The sequence below is a fragment of the Haliaeetus albicilla genome, chromosome 11 (genome assembly GCF_947461875.1).
Source record: "Haliaeetus albicilla chromosome 11, bHalAlb1.1, whole genome shotgun sequence".
NCBI classification, from domain to species: Eukaryota; Metazoa; Chordata; class Aves; order Accipitriformes; family Accipitridae; genus Haliaeetus; species Haliaeetus albicilla.
The window spans coordinates 22,702,978-22,718,164 of record NC_091493.1 but is presented as its reverse complement, the minus strand read 5'-3'; the positions used below and the strand labels follow the sequence as shown (position 1 = coordinate 22,718,164).

Here is a 15,187-nt window from a genome sequence, read left to right as displayed (position 1 = left end):
ATAAAGAGGGAAAATATTAGAAATTAAAGCTTAAAAAATGCATTTTCATCATGCAGATTGCAATTCGAATCACAAAGTTAGGATTTTCATAAATAAGGAAAAAATGAATGATCAAGTTGTTAAGTCTGGGGAACATATTTTGTAAACTAGTAAGCATATAAATAGTTGTATTAAAGTCTTTGCCAATCAGGTTGGCAAACTGAAATTTCTATAGTCAAAACTTGAGTTCCATGTTGACAGCATTTTTACAAGTTGGCAAATATGGGATCCATCCAAAGTCTGCTGAAATCAGTGAGCGTTTTCATGGGCTTGAATAAGGACTTCAACACGATATGCTTCATAATGCAAATGACACAGCATTTTCAACACTTATCTCTGCAAAACTGCTTGAGGCTTTATAATCAAAATGGATTCTTTTCAGCTTAAAAGGCATGTTAAAAATTCGAAGTTTCATGGCAACTCCAAGTGCATATTTTCCAATACAGTATTCTTCAAAAATGTCTATATTTCATTTATCTACATGAAAGAAACAGCTAATAACTAGAACAGAGAAGCAGAAGTCAGGAAATCCAGGTTGGGTTCAATCCTGTACACAATTTTGTGCAAAATGCTCTGTTGTTCTGTCATGAAAATAATTTCAAAATGCCATAGGCATGCTCTCCTCCCGCACTTGAAGTGTAAAGGTTTTTCTACTAACAAAATCTGCAAAAAACGTACACCAAACTGAACAGTTAAACTTCTTTCTTTAATTTTCTGCAATCTAGAACAGAGTTTTGCAGAAGAAACAGCCTAGAAAGCATTCATAAGTATCCACTAGCTGGTATGGCTTCTGCAAACACCTGCTAAGAAAATTACATTTACAAATCTCTCTATATGCTATAGAAGCGGAAATTTTAGGATGCCTTAAATTGCACTTGTTCACACAGAATTACCATCCACAGTGGGGGACGCAGACTGGAATATTGAAAAATAGCAGTAAGAAGTGGTGATAAGGTCTCTTGCTCTCACACAAGAAAATGTGTGCAAATAAACTGGCACCAGGAACTAAACCCCGCACCTGATGCGAAGGGCAACTGAGTCTGGGACCCAGAGGCTCCCTGCCTGCTCCACTTAGTGGCTATCCAGCTCAAAGCCTGACTCTACACCAGTCCACCCGGAGAGAGGCAGTTTCCCCAGAGAAAAGAATCCCTTCAATAGTTCAGAGGCCAGGCAAGGCCTCGTTTGAATGTTTATGATGTTATATAAACAGCTAAGTACAGCCCAAAGAATACAGTGTTGATATTACAATAAAAGATGTCATTTTCTGAGTTTGATAATAAAAAAAGAAGTTAGCGCTATGTAATAACTGAACAATTTACTGTGATGGCTTTCACAGTATTCTCTGTCTTTTCAGCCAGTAAGATCTTTCTGGCTTGTTATTTTTGCACATTGTTCAGGAAAGTTTCATACCGAGACATGGAGAATGGTGGCACTTTCGTTATTAGACTTACCCCGCTTTGCCGAATGCTTTCCCGTTCTCAGCCCCTTCTGTCCTCCTCTGAGGTCACGCCTGCCTTGTGAGCAGGAGGGAGGGTTTCAGGCGTGACTCCAGAGCATGACTGATATTTTGGTTTAGTCACCAAACCAAAACATTTTCAGAAAACAAAGATTGAGATCAAAACAAGATTAAAGTGCAAGTGGGAGCTATTTTATTTTCCTGAGGTGAGGAAGCAGAAGGCCCTGGTTCCCACTGAATCAGAAACGAAGCTTTTATTCCACATGGAGATGTTTAACAAGAGCAACCACAGAAGTTAAAAGCTAGAGCTCATACAGCATTCACGATGGTGGGAGAACACAGCTCGCTCTGACCGACCCAGTGCATTCACCTCCAGTACGAGGGGGCCAGGCTCCATCTGCCTGATGCAAACCACAGATTTAGGACCTCATGGGCTACAGGCAACACGAGTTCCAATCCTGCCCTCAGAAGACCCGAATGCCAATTCTCCCTATCACCAGTAGATGCTCTGACCACCTGAGTGTTGAATGGAAAGCATTGAAAGGCATGACACCTCCCTCACTTTGTAAATCGAATGTTTCTTCCCACAAAATGCATGAGCTGAAATTAGCAGTTAATATTTTAGCAGCAATTTTGGATCAAACAAACCTCAGGTAGGTTCTGAAGGCACAAGGGGGGAATGCTATAGGTTTGAACAGCTGTAAGTATGCAAACCCCTGTAGCTGTATTTTATGGATGCTCTATTTATAAAATGTAGTTTCTGATGTATATTAGTTTATCTTGCTGCAAAAATCAGACACCTTTGCTATAAAACTAAGTTATTAGTGAAATAAGCACTTAAAGTACTGGCTAGATGTAATACTGAAGGTAGGGAGTAGTTACAAACTAGAACATTGCCCTAGAGTTACCTCTTGTTTTTTAATTCCCTTCAGCCAAAGGCATCCTGTGCTCTGCTTGTGGGCAGTCTGGGAACCCCACCAACAAAACCACCAAAACAAAAAAATCCCCCCAAGCCCCACCCTTCAATACGCAAAAATAAATAAACCTTTTTTCATTATACGCAAGTTGCCAATGTGTGGTCCAGCGTTTTCTGTGGTTCTCTCTTGACAATCTGCCTATGCTAAAAAAGTAGTTGAGGGAGACTGGAAAGGCTGTTACTCATTTTTACAAGCTATAATGGACATATAATGCCCAGAATGTACCATATGTTGAGATAATATGACATCTTTCTTTAGCTGCTTTGGACTAGTAATTTCAATAATTTTGATGAAGCTCTGATCTAAGCAATACACTTCCACATTCTTTTTATATCACTGCTTTTAGGTTCAATAAGCTATGTGAAAAATTCTTTGGTATTACTGACTAAGAAAAAGCTCTAAGATAGTGTTTGCTGCAGATGTTTTGTCTTTTAATCTGCTATAATTAAGACAAATGAAGCTATGATATCAACACTGCACACTTCCAAAACTGCCTTGATTTAAAAAGATTAAAAAAAAGTCACGAACCACACGGCTGACAACCCGCTAGTTGTGTCTGATCTGTCCAAAACACAAGAATCTCCTGCTTCTTGGTTTTCTCCTTTGACCCCCGAGCTGAAAAGACACTGGGGTGCAAACTGAGTGAAGTCATCACACAGAGACCTACAGGCACCTAATTAAAGAAGAATGCTAGTTGCAGAAATTTAGCACATCAGGATTTTGCATTTACGACATTCTCAGGACAGCCGTACGTCCACATACTAAAAAGCATGAACAAGTGAAACCTAAAAAAGGCAGATAGGTTTATTTTTTTCTCCATAATTATTTTCTTCAAAAGAAATGACTTGTATTTGACCTACTAATCCTATCAATTTGGTAATAAACCTACATTTCAAATTTCTTTGCTCACCTCCGCTTACCAATTTCTAGCAAAACTTGTTTTAACAAGGTTGGAAAATCAACCATGGAATACAGAGGCAAGATGTTCAGTGAGCTTCAGCTGGGATCTAGCCTTCACTGACTTGCTGACATTAACAAGTGGTAATGACTCCAAGGCGAAAAACTGAGAAGCATTTAGAGAGCTGAAGCGAAGGGCAGCCGCCTCTGCGAACAGGCAGCCAGCTTTGCTACGCCCCTGGCCCAGTGCTGCTAAATAAAGCGTGCTAAATAAGCCCCAGGCAGCAGGCTCTGCTGCAGCAAGCAGTCTGTGGCAGAAGCTGAGCAAACACCAAGATCTCCCACTAGCACTGGAATCAGGCTTGGTTAAAAACGGGTCCATCTAGGCAGACTTGAGATAGATATTGTTAAGTCTTTAGCCTTCTAAAGATCATCAAGTAGGGCGGGATTTCATATAGTCCAAGACAAGTCTTGGCTTCTTGCTCAAGTGGAGCTCGACTGCTCAATTTAAATCTGAATTCTGACAATCTGAAAGCATGTGAAACCCATCACTAGTAGAAATTAGGTAAGCATGGGCTATGACAAGATCAATAGGAAAAAAGCAAACATCCCCAAGGTAATTAAAATAATAAGCTAATCGCTAGAAAAAGGAAGAGGAGGTAAAATTACAATGACTGCTCTGAAACTCGTAGTGTTATCCCACAGGGATTTTTCTCCCAGACAGGTTGTCTTCGGTACGTAGCCTCTGTGTAGCTCCTCAGTAATGAGAGATGAAGCATAGCAACTCTCTATGCTTCCTCCCTGCTACCACCTCGAACCATTGTTTTTAATCAGCTGTTTTTTTTTTTTTGAAGAGGCAAAGACACATTTACAAGTTGCACCCTAGACACACAACAACTCATTATCCTTTCTCAGCAACTTTATCTATGTGTTCTTCATTAATATTAGAATCACTTTGATTTATGAAAATGCACTGCAAATAGAGGATTGACATTGCATGTAGCTAGTATAAGGACTGACAAGAGAGCTAGCCAAATAATTCATCCATATGAGTGACAACTCAGTTCTAAAGTGTCTGTAAAATTCCCCTAAATTACACTATGTCCTGAGAAAATACAAAATAAAAACAGGTCTCATTAAAAAAAACAGGAGAAAAAAATTTGTCACAAATAGCCTAAGGGATGATTTCCTAATCTAGGGAAATTCAGAGTGAATGCTTCCATTTCTTTATCATTCTACAATTACATATCTGTTTTATTTTGAATGACAGGAGATCTTGGAACATAGTGAAAGGCAGTATCACTATGCAAAGAACTGCAGCTATGACAGAAATTAGCCAGGGATTGGTTGTGCTGCGTGAAGGGAGTAATTTCTTCTTCAGTGTACACCTACAAGTATGAAAATGCTAACTGAATGCATGATTAAGCATAGCATCTGTGCTTATGTCCTATATAATTAATAAGCTCTACTAATAAAGTAAGCAACAAATAAATTGAGAAGAAGCTCAAGGGCAAAAGATAAATCAAGAATACCTTTGCACCATAAAATATAAAAGCCTTGATGCATCAGTTGGTGCCCCAGAGACAAGGAAGGGAAACCCAGGAAGTTCATTTTTTCTTCTGAAAAACTAACAATATGAAAAACAATGCAAGAAATTGCACCTTCAGATTCACAATTGCAGTGTACCCGTTGCAAACAGTCACAAATGAAAAACATAACAGCTAGGACATGGGGATGGGAAATCAAGCAAAGAGCTCCAAAAATTCCAACACTATCACTTTAATATAAAAACTTACTCCTATTGCATCTCTCACATTTTGGTTAAATGCTTACAGTAGTTTACACAAAAAAACAGGGAGTGAGGAACAGAAGACACAGCTGTCAGCATAGCTAAGTTGATGCTGCCTGCGACAGCTATGATTATAGGATGATGTTTAACTCTTAAAATCAAGTATAGGAAAATAAAACTGGGTCTTCTAAACTAACTTCATTGAGATTTTAGTTCTGTACCTGTGAGTTCTTGGCCAACATCATAGACTATTGAAGAAAGAGAGTTCACTTTTTGAAAGGAAGAATTCATGGGTATTGAATATTTCAGTGTAAGAAATACATTTTAAAAAATCTGTAAGCATGTGAAACCCAGCACCAGCAGAAACTGGGCAAGCATGGGCTAGGAGATGATCAACAGGATGAAAGCAAACATCCCTTAGGTAATTCAAACACAGCTTGGTTGTAACACCACAGGAGATTTCAGCCCCTATCTGGCAACTAATAGAGCAAAGTAACAAATTATTAACTTGGAATCCTCTTCACAGATTTATAGTCACCTCCAGCAGCACAGGCTACTGCAAAGAGTTTTCACCTTCCAGAATGTGCCACTTGAGATAATTGCTTAATGCATTTCAATCAATACACAGAAATAGGATATTGAATAGATTCTGAATCCTAAAACAAAACCACCCAAACCAAAATACAATGAGATTGTTTATATGCAACAGAAACAAATTATGTTATTACTTTAAAAGCTTCAGTTTGAACGAATACCAAGTGCTTTCCATGCTTGGGAAAACTTTTCTTTCACTGTAAAAATTGCCACAAAAGTTAGAGTTCTGAAAGAAAAGTGCTGCAGAACATTTTATTGATTTCAGTACAATTAGACAATGCAGTAAGCACTATACAGAGGCACACATGGGAAAATATTACAGTTTACCCAAGTTTTACCTTAATCTAACATGGTGATTGAATTAAAGAAAAATAATTTCAGCTCTTAAACTCTCTATTATTCTCTAGAATAATTAAACCTCATCAGTTAAGGGAATAAAATTAGATTTCTGCAACTCAAAAGCAATTCTATAGAACTACTGTATAAGAAAGTAGATTTTCCTCTTCTGCTACTAACCAAATTTTTCCTGTGCTCATCTCTATTTTACATAGGTCATTTATCTGCCATGTTTAATCAATTTTTCTACTAATGAAGGGAAATGTTTAAGAATCAGTATGATGCATTTAGTTTCACAGAACATGTCTTATCAGGGAATTTTAAAATCTGAGTGGGATATTCCTCCATCTTGGAATCCAGAAAGATTAGGGAAAAGATCCCTCTGTAAAGTAGATGTGTGAGATGACAAAATTAAGTGCCTTCTCTGCTCACAGTGGCATATGTTACTGGCCCATCTACCCATTCCTTCCTACTAATCAGGGGCAACTATTAAAACCCCCAAGCAGTATACATGCTACCGCCACAGTCCTTGAAAATACGGTGTGTGAGGTTACATAAAATCACTACAAGACAACCAAAATCAAGACTTGCATGTTTGAGTTTAAACCACACTGTCTGCAAAATGACTGTGCTTTGGCTACTTTATATCCAGCTGGATTGATTTTCCAGTGGACAGAACACAGTTCCCACCCTTCGCTACTGACATGAAATGAATAGCAAAATAAATGAATATTCTAGCTCTCTGCTACAGCAAAGAGATTGAATGTATATAGAGTAAATTCACTCATTGACAAGATGGTTTGAATTAACTTACACATAGTTACAAATAGTTCTGTTCTGATAATGCCTACAAGAGGCCAGCAGAGGCTGGATTGTTATTATCCATAGTGTGGTGGCAGCCAGAGATGCTAGCGTAAAGATACTAAGGACTCTGTGAGAACAGATGCGTTTCTCCCGGTTAATATGAAAGCATGCTATAGAGTTAAATCACCATATAAACAAGAAGCCCGTAAATTAAACCTGACCATCATACATCTACATAATCTAGGACAACTCTCATGGGAAGAAAATAGTGCATCAGAAAGTAAAAACCTATTCATCACTCACTACAAATATCAAATAATAAAAATTGATGCCAAAAAGAAAAACGGTAAACGAAGCCTTGCTGTGGTAGAACATAAACAAACAAACAAACAAACAAACCACAAACAAACAAACAAAAAAACCCAAATCCCTTAATGTATATATTCTATTCTTACACGTATAGGTATTATTTAACATTTAACCCTGCAGAAGAAACCAGAACTGAACTTATGTTAGGTACTGCCCAACTTATGTGAACTTCTCCCACCCTTCAAGAATTTAATGAGCAACTACTCTACCAGATCCTCAGAGACATCTCTCCATCTTCCTTGACCTCAGAGTTCTTTCCTAAATGTAGTTCTTCAAACAAATTATTTTTGAATCAAATATTCTACATTCTACAGTTATGAACACACTAACTGTATCAAACTATAATAACGCTTGCCATACCTGTTCCCCTGTTATATTTTACATAAAGCCATTGCAGTTTAAAGACTTTAATACGAATTTAATTAACAATTTGAAAGGTGCAGATCTCTGGGGGCCCATTTGTTCTCATTAATTTAACAACAAAACCCACCTGACTATGAATTAGAACATTTCTAACACAAGTGAAACAGCTGTAGCAGTCCAAGCCATCCTGTTATTATTTTTCTAGACACTATGAATCTTTAAAAGTGCAAGGACCTTCAACAACACTTACAACAGCACAGATCCTGAAGAAAAAGAAAAAAAAAATCCAAATAGAATGGAAAATTACTTGACCCAAACAAAAGAAGAAATTTTATTGGAAAAGAACTAGGTGCTCTAGAAGGAAAAACAAATGCTCTTACAATCTGCCAGTCAGGACATGAAAACAAAGGCTTTGAGAGACCTTTAAGATATTTCAGTTTTTTCAGGGAAGGATTCTGAAAGAATATTAAATACCACAGCTATGAAAAATAACAACAGATTCAGCATTTGCTTTTGGAGCAAGTCAACCAGTACCACTACCAACTACAACTACAGAGAAGGAATATCACCACTTTTGGCCAAAAAATCAAAAGGAAATACTGCATTTCAATTTTAAGTCCCAGCACTAGCCATCTGATCCCTAGTTGGAGCAGGACAAAGCAAGCTAGGTTTTCTAACCTCTTTCTAAGTATCAGTCTTGAGCTATTGACTATTCAGAGATCAGTAACAATCAATCTCCTCTCTTTGAGTCTTTGGCACAGTCTCTCACTGACCCCAATAACACATTAGAAAACTCTCCATGGAAAGAGAAGACTTTTTCAAAACCCAATGCTAGACAGAAGCAACTGCTTCTCCCTCCTCCACAAACTTGCTAGAAGCCAATTTATATTCGCTGATTCTGTGATTCTGAAATTATTTGTGATATACATTTATAACTTTTTTCTTCATTATTGTATTTACAATATCTACTGTTAGTTAAGAGGAAAGTCTGACATCTAATTAAGTGGTTTCAATCCTCATCTTTGCTGCCACCTGTAGGTAACTTGAGTGGTACAAAGGAGACAAGAAGCAAGTTTGCATCTGGTCAGGTATTAATTAGTCCTGTGATCAGGACCTGTGTCCAGGAGAAAGCATGATGTTCTTGTTACCTGCCCCTCCCAATTTTAATGTTAAAATTAGTCAGAAAAAGATAAAACATACAACAGCTTGGCTTTGTCTCTCCTTGTACCTCCAAGTAATCTTGCAACTGATGAAATAAAAAACCAAGGAAAATTAAGTTCAGGATCCATGCTATTTTACAGCATTATTACACCATGGCACGCACTAGAACACCTGTAATTTTGACTATAAACATTGAATATACTGCTGGGTGTATGTCTGGTAGTTGAAACTCAGTTTCTTTTTCAGTGAGCCATGCAATGTTTTAGCGAAACTGTTACTGTAAAGAAAACTTTTCAAAAGAAAAATAAGACAAAAGCAGATAAGTTGATCATATTTTAAAACTCATTAAGATCAAAATCTGAAATTAAACAAGACAAGACAGAAATTGAAATATTTGATTTAATGACTGCACAATTTTAATACATAAAAATAGATACTTAGTAATGAACAAGTTTATACAAACCAGATTTCATTTGTACGGTACAAAACAATGATGGAGATAAAAAAAGATTTGCTGGATTACAAGGCAAGACAAAAGAACAACAAAACATCATTGAGGAAAAGTTCTAAAATGATCAGAGGCTTATTTCATAAATACAGTGCAATGCTTTCATTTAACAAATACAAAATTTACTATTTAATTTATCAACATCAGGAAATATATAAAATGTCATTGAATGACAATCTTATTTAAAAACTGATGCAAATACAATAGCCTTTTTAGAATTCTGAGGTAATATTACACAGTAAATCAAAAAAGCTTCAATAAATAAAACTAAACCCAAGGCAAAGTGCAATTCAGTGAAAATAAGAAGATAAAGCTTTTATTTTAACAATAATAGATAAATAGTTATTAAAAGTGGGCTTAAGCCATAAAAAAATATTTTGGCTAATTTGCCGTGTTTTCATTCAGATAAACTGTGTAGCTACTTATTCCTAAGACAACCTTCCACAAATCCAATTTTAGAAAAGGGAACAGGGGCAGGTGTTTGTTTCCTGATTTTGTACCTACATCCACGTTCAGCTGCTAGAAATTTGACATTGCTTGAAGCTATCTTGTTCATTCAGTGCAATGGTGAAAGTTTAATTAATTTCTTAACATCTGAAATCCTGTAAATTAAGATTTATTTTAAAATCTCCATTTGGGAGAAACAATGTAAAATGCACAGGTTCGAAATGCTGCTTTTAACACTCTCTGTGCTAACCTAGTTTTGTTCCAGGCTTAAATAAATGGAAATTTTATTACTGGTTTCAAGGAGAGCACAATGAATACAGTGCCAAATATTTTAAAATATCCTACTATTTATCTCTGCTTTACTAAAACAGTAAAATCACCAGTACCTTCTGTAGGAAATAGAATAAAATAAAATTTACACTTAGCTACTGAAGAAAATCCACAACAGCTTTGAAACTACGGATTAGGCAGATTAGTTTGTTCATCATGTGTAAATCTGTTGGTTGTATGTAAATAATACAGACAGGGAAAACAAGAATAATATAATATTTTACTTGTATTGCAAATAAGTAATTGAGTACAGATACTACAAGATATCTAAGCATCCATGCCCCAGCAGAAGTCAATGGGGAAAGCTGACAGATGCCAAAGTGTCTTGAACAATCTGGGCCTCATTCAGCTGAAAGAAAAATCTATAGAACACACAGTAGCTATTCATCTTAAAAAAATACTATACTGCATGCTGATAAATTCTTTCCATACAATGAATAAAACCCAGACTTGTAATTACATCTGCATTTTAGAACAAATTTATTTTCCAGCTCCTAATTTACTAACTCAGGGCAGGCATACCAAGAATTCTTCTCATGTAGTTCATGCAGTGAAAACCACAAACCATTGTCTTTAAATGCTGGCCTTCAAGTTAACCAAACCTTCAACTTTCTTCTGAAATGTTACTGTATTGACTTTTGTCACAGCTTACTTAAGACTTTCAACAAAGTTGCTGGAAAAAGAAGATAGCATGATACACTATATCAGTTCTCCATGTGTTGTGGATTTAATTCTTTTCCTGAAATATTTCACCATACGTGGAATTTATTTTGAATATCTAGTTTTGTTTACTATAACGCTACAGTAGATCTGGTTAGTTTGCTGTCAAAGAATGAACATACAAGTTGCTTAATACCTGTAGTTTGAACTTGAATCCCCTCAAGCTGAAAAAAGTACCTTTTAACGCTCTTGTACAGTCAAGTGTAAAAGCTGAATATAGAACATCTAAAACCTCTTATTCATAAAAAATAATTTTTTAGCAGTAAATGGCACTATCAAAACCCTATTTGTTCACAGGCAGTTATTTACATGCTTCTTAGACAGCCTGTTTCATTGAGAATGAAAACCAGAATATTAAAACTGCATACATTTTATAAAGACTAAAATTACTATTTGCCTTTGTGAAAATATGGCTACATGCTGTATGTTATATTTTTTCTATTATTCAGGTTAATTGAAAACATTCTACCACTGGGATCAGCTAATAAAGAAATATTCTGTATATTATCTCCCAGTGGGATACCTGCGATGTAAAGGAATTATGATTAATGATAAAGTGCTATTAAGAAAAAACAGAAACAAACTATAACTTAGAAATTAGTTGGGTTGTGTTTATCAAATAGACTAGCTTTTTGTATGAAGAAAGCTACTTTCTGTGGCAAAGCAAGCAGTAAACATATTGCCATTCAGGAAAAAACATATAATTCATATTTAATTAAAAAAAAAATTAAGTTGGCTAAGACTGGCACAGTATCAACAGACATAACAAAAAGCTTAAAGGCACAATTAGAAGAGAGTGAATGCTACATAAAAATGCTGTTCTTGAAGTATTTCATTTTATTCTAGACCAAACCCCTCTGCATTTGAAATTCCAATGATCAACTTTTGCTTCAGTTCCTTCTTGTTCTTGTAAGGAGGGAGACAAAGCTGGTTGAAGCAGGTATGGGCCACAGGTAACCTAAAATAAATTAAAAAACCCCCAACAAAACACATTTAATAATACAATAGAAGCAGAACACTGCCAACTGCCTACACATTTTCAGTTAAACATTACTTAAATAAGAAAACCTGTAAAAGGAACATTTATCCTAATGACGTTGTTGGTTCAAGTTCTGTTGAACACATAACACCACTGTTGGTCATATGCACCTCAGGTGAATTTGTTTGCCTGCAACTCCCTCCCCGCCTTTCTTTTTTCCTTAAGTTAGAAACATCTCCTTCCAGGTTTTGTAAACTCCAGGTACCACATGACTTCAAAACCAGTTTTTCTCTAAATACAAAATGTGGATATAATCAGAATCCACAACATAAAGAAGGAAGGTGGGTCCTGCAGTAGGTATAGAGACACCTAGATGAACCACAGTTACTGTAAGGATACAGAACTCAGTAAAAATACATCCTTACAGACATATGCCTCAGTGCAGAGCACTGAGGAGCTGACCGAAGCCCTGGAAAAACAACAGTTCACAAGTTTGGTCTTAGCCATACCCACACTTTCAGTTGCAAGTTTCTTCTGAGAGCTGAGTTTAAGTATATATTGCAGGTACCTCTTCAGATTGCCTGGCTGAAACAGTGGAAACTCTGCTCCTTAATAGAACGGAGTAGTTTGATGAGAACTGTTCTTCGGTAGCGGAAGCCCTTGTTTTGCCACCAGTATGAGATGCCACTAACATCCTGCCTCACAGCCACAGGCAATAAGAAGCTACAGGATCTTCTTGCCCTTTATGTTCTCAAGTGACATGCAGGACAGCACTGAGGATATAGACTTGTCCTACAACTGATTACTTTGCGGGGAGAGAGGAAAAGACAATGAGCTGAAGCTCAACCTGACATTTGGAATTAACCCAACACACTGAAAAATTTCTAAAACTTGGACACTTAAAAGTTAAATTTTAGTATGTGAGTCAAAAGCTCCCTAGTTCTGTTTTCACTGAAGCCCTTAGTCGTTTGAATGGCAGCAGCTTGGCCTTTGGTCATTAGCAAACATTCTTGAAAGGGGGTGGAATCCCCCCAGATCTGGAAACTCAAGCGACTTCTCCCTTCCCCACCCTTTAAACAAGTAAAGATCCGTTAATCAGACTGGAGTCATGTGCTTCAGAATTTGGAAAGTTGGGAAACAAGATATTAATTTGGCAATTTTCATTGCTATTATATTTTTTGATCCTATTGTGTGGGCAATGCAATGCCAGCATGTCTACATTCATCTCTGCACAGGCAGTCTGACTGCAACAATTATCTTGCAAAACACAGACCTACATAATTTTAAAATGCACACTATTTAAAAATACATTTTCCACTTTTAAGAAAATGAACAATTTACAGGAGAATGAACTTAAACAGAGATTCAACATTGACTGATTTTTCTTCATTTTTCATTGGATCCTAACGTTCCTTTGACATGTTACAGGAACCAGTAATTAGCTCATTGAATAAAGCATTAGAAATACCACAGGAATGAGATAAACCAAATTTAACCCCCCCCCCAGATTAATTTTGTTTACGCATTTAATTCAGCTCTCCACAGAAAACCCAACAAAATTTTGAGTTTAAAAATATAGTTCCATTTAGGCATTTTGATTACCCTAAATGTCTGAGAATCTAGGTCAAGCCAGTAATTACTGCTTAGCAGTAAGCTTCAGAGCAGTAAGCTTTTCTATACAGCTTTCCAAATTATTTAAACTGACTTTCTCCAGTCTTGAGAAGGAAAATACTAGCTGGAAGGTATGTGGAATTTCTCAAGTCAATTCAATACAAAATAAAACACCACCAGAAACATAAAAACTTGGCATGAACAATTTAACCTTCACAACGAAATTACAAGGCTGCTTCGTTCCTATTTCTTCTGAGCAACCTCTGTATCAGCCATACACTTATTCACCAGAGACCCTAAAGGAATGCTACATCTTCTCAGCCATACATGTTAAAATTCTTATTTAGACCATCAAGAAAGAACATAAGCATTTTCTGCAACTGCAGGGGCTGCTATACATGACAGACTCAACAAATTGAGAAAAAATCGTGGTGATTCATGGTATATTTTCATTAGCTCAGCTGTCATGTTAGGAACAATTAAACAAATAATTTATTTGAATTGAAAACATGTAAAAAATCTCTATAAAGAATTCCTGGCCTCAAATGTAAACATTTACTGGAGAATCAATTTTGTATTAGATGGTCACCTGCAAAATTTATGCAATCAATTAATGGATATAATCACATTTTGAAGACAAACTAACGGAGTCCATGCAGTTTCTTTCTTATACATTAGTTTCCTCTTCTTTAAAAAGATATGCAAGAGTGATAAGAGCTCTCATGAAATAATTTAACAAAAATTTTTAATAATCCAGAAAATACTTAACATAAGAAAAAAATTTAAAACCTCAGAAAACTACTTACCAATTAGTGGATGTTTCACTCTTTGAAATCTTGAAATTCAAATCAGCCATTCCTCCCACAGGTACTCTATCACTTCCTGTGGCAAAATGTAGCAGCTTCTTTTGCAGGTCAAGAGAAAATCCAAGTACTACATCCCAAAAGTATCTATGTTCCGGGCAGAGGGAGAAGAAAATAGTGTAAGATGCAATTTCACGACAAAACAGTACAAGGATAATAATACAACTGCAAGTACTACATAATGTATATTACTTACTGAGAATTTAATTAATGTAATATATAGGACTATATATATATATATATATAGGACTATATATAGGAATATATATATCTATATGCTAGAAAAAAGTCTACTCAGTAGTATCCTAATTTGCAAGGTTAAATAAATTCCTAAGGACTTGACAACTACAATGTTTTATGAATTTTGGAATGATGTCTTGTCAAATGATGCCCAAACCCACTTTTCTATAAAAATATAAATACCTTCTACTCCCTAATATAAATGTCCTTAGTATCAAATAGAATTGGAAGAGAAAAAGCATGCTTAGAAGATGGGTTAATAAAAATAAAGACTCAGATTTCACTACGCAGGATTTCAGGCTACTCTTTTTAAGCTATCTCCATTTCAATCTGATCATAACCTTTTAAAGGTATTCAGCAACAGGATCTAACTAAAAGGATCTAACTCTTCCTACTTAGAGATAATTTAATAGTGCCTTTGTCTTATTTGGAAATACATTTTTAAAACTTCAATCATTCTCAGATTATCCTTAAAGAGATTAATCCCAACAGTCTACCATTCTATGATGTTTTTAAATTTAAATTTAAAATGTAATTAGAATGAAAAAAATTAAGCCTACCGTATAGTAAGATCAGTTTTTTGGTAGCCCTCATATTGGGTACTTCTCTGTAAAGCGGACATATCCAGTTCAGGACTGCCACAGACAAGAATTTCAACCTCTTCTGGACGAAGTAGCTGCCAGAAATTAAGGATAAAATATTTA

General features: G+C 36.0%; 1 protein-coding gene across 2 annotated transcripts in view; it reads right to left on the bottom strand.

Annotated features, from left to right (window-relative positions):
* Positions 1–9,170: 9,170 nt before the first annotated feature.
* HECTD2 (HECT domain E3 ubiquitin protein ligase 2) overlaps positions 9,171–15,187 on the bottom strand; it is a 43,654-nt gene continuing 37,637 nt past the window's right edge. The window contains exons 19-21 of one of the 2 annotated variants that reach the window (XM_069796602.1): positions 15,044–15,159; positions 14,187–14,330; positions 9,171–11,748 (exon numbers count right to left, since the gene is read on the bottom strand). In XM_069796602.1, coding sequence (XP_069652703.1) covers positions 11,628–11,748; positions 14,187–14,330; positions 15,044–15,159 — 381 coding nt within the window. In that variant the 3' untranslated portion in view covers positions 9,171–11,627. Of the gene's footprint in view, positions 11,749–14,186; positions 14,331–15,043; positions 15,160–15,187 lie in introns of those variants that run through there. The other variant, XR_011326863.1, reaches the window with a different exon arrangement.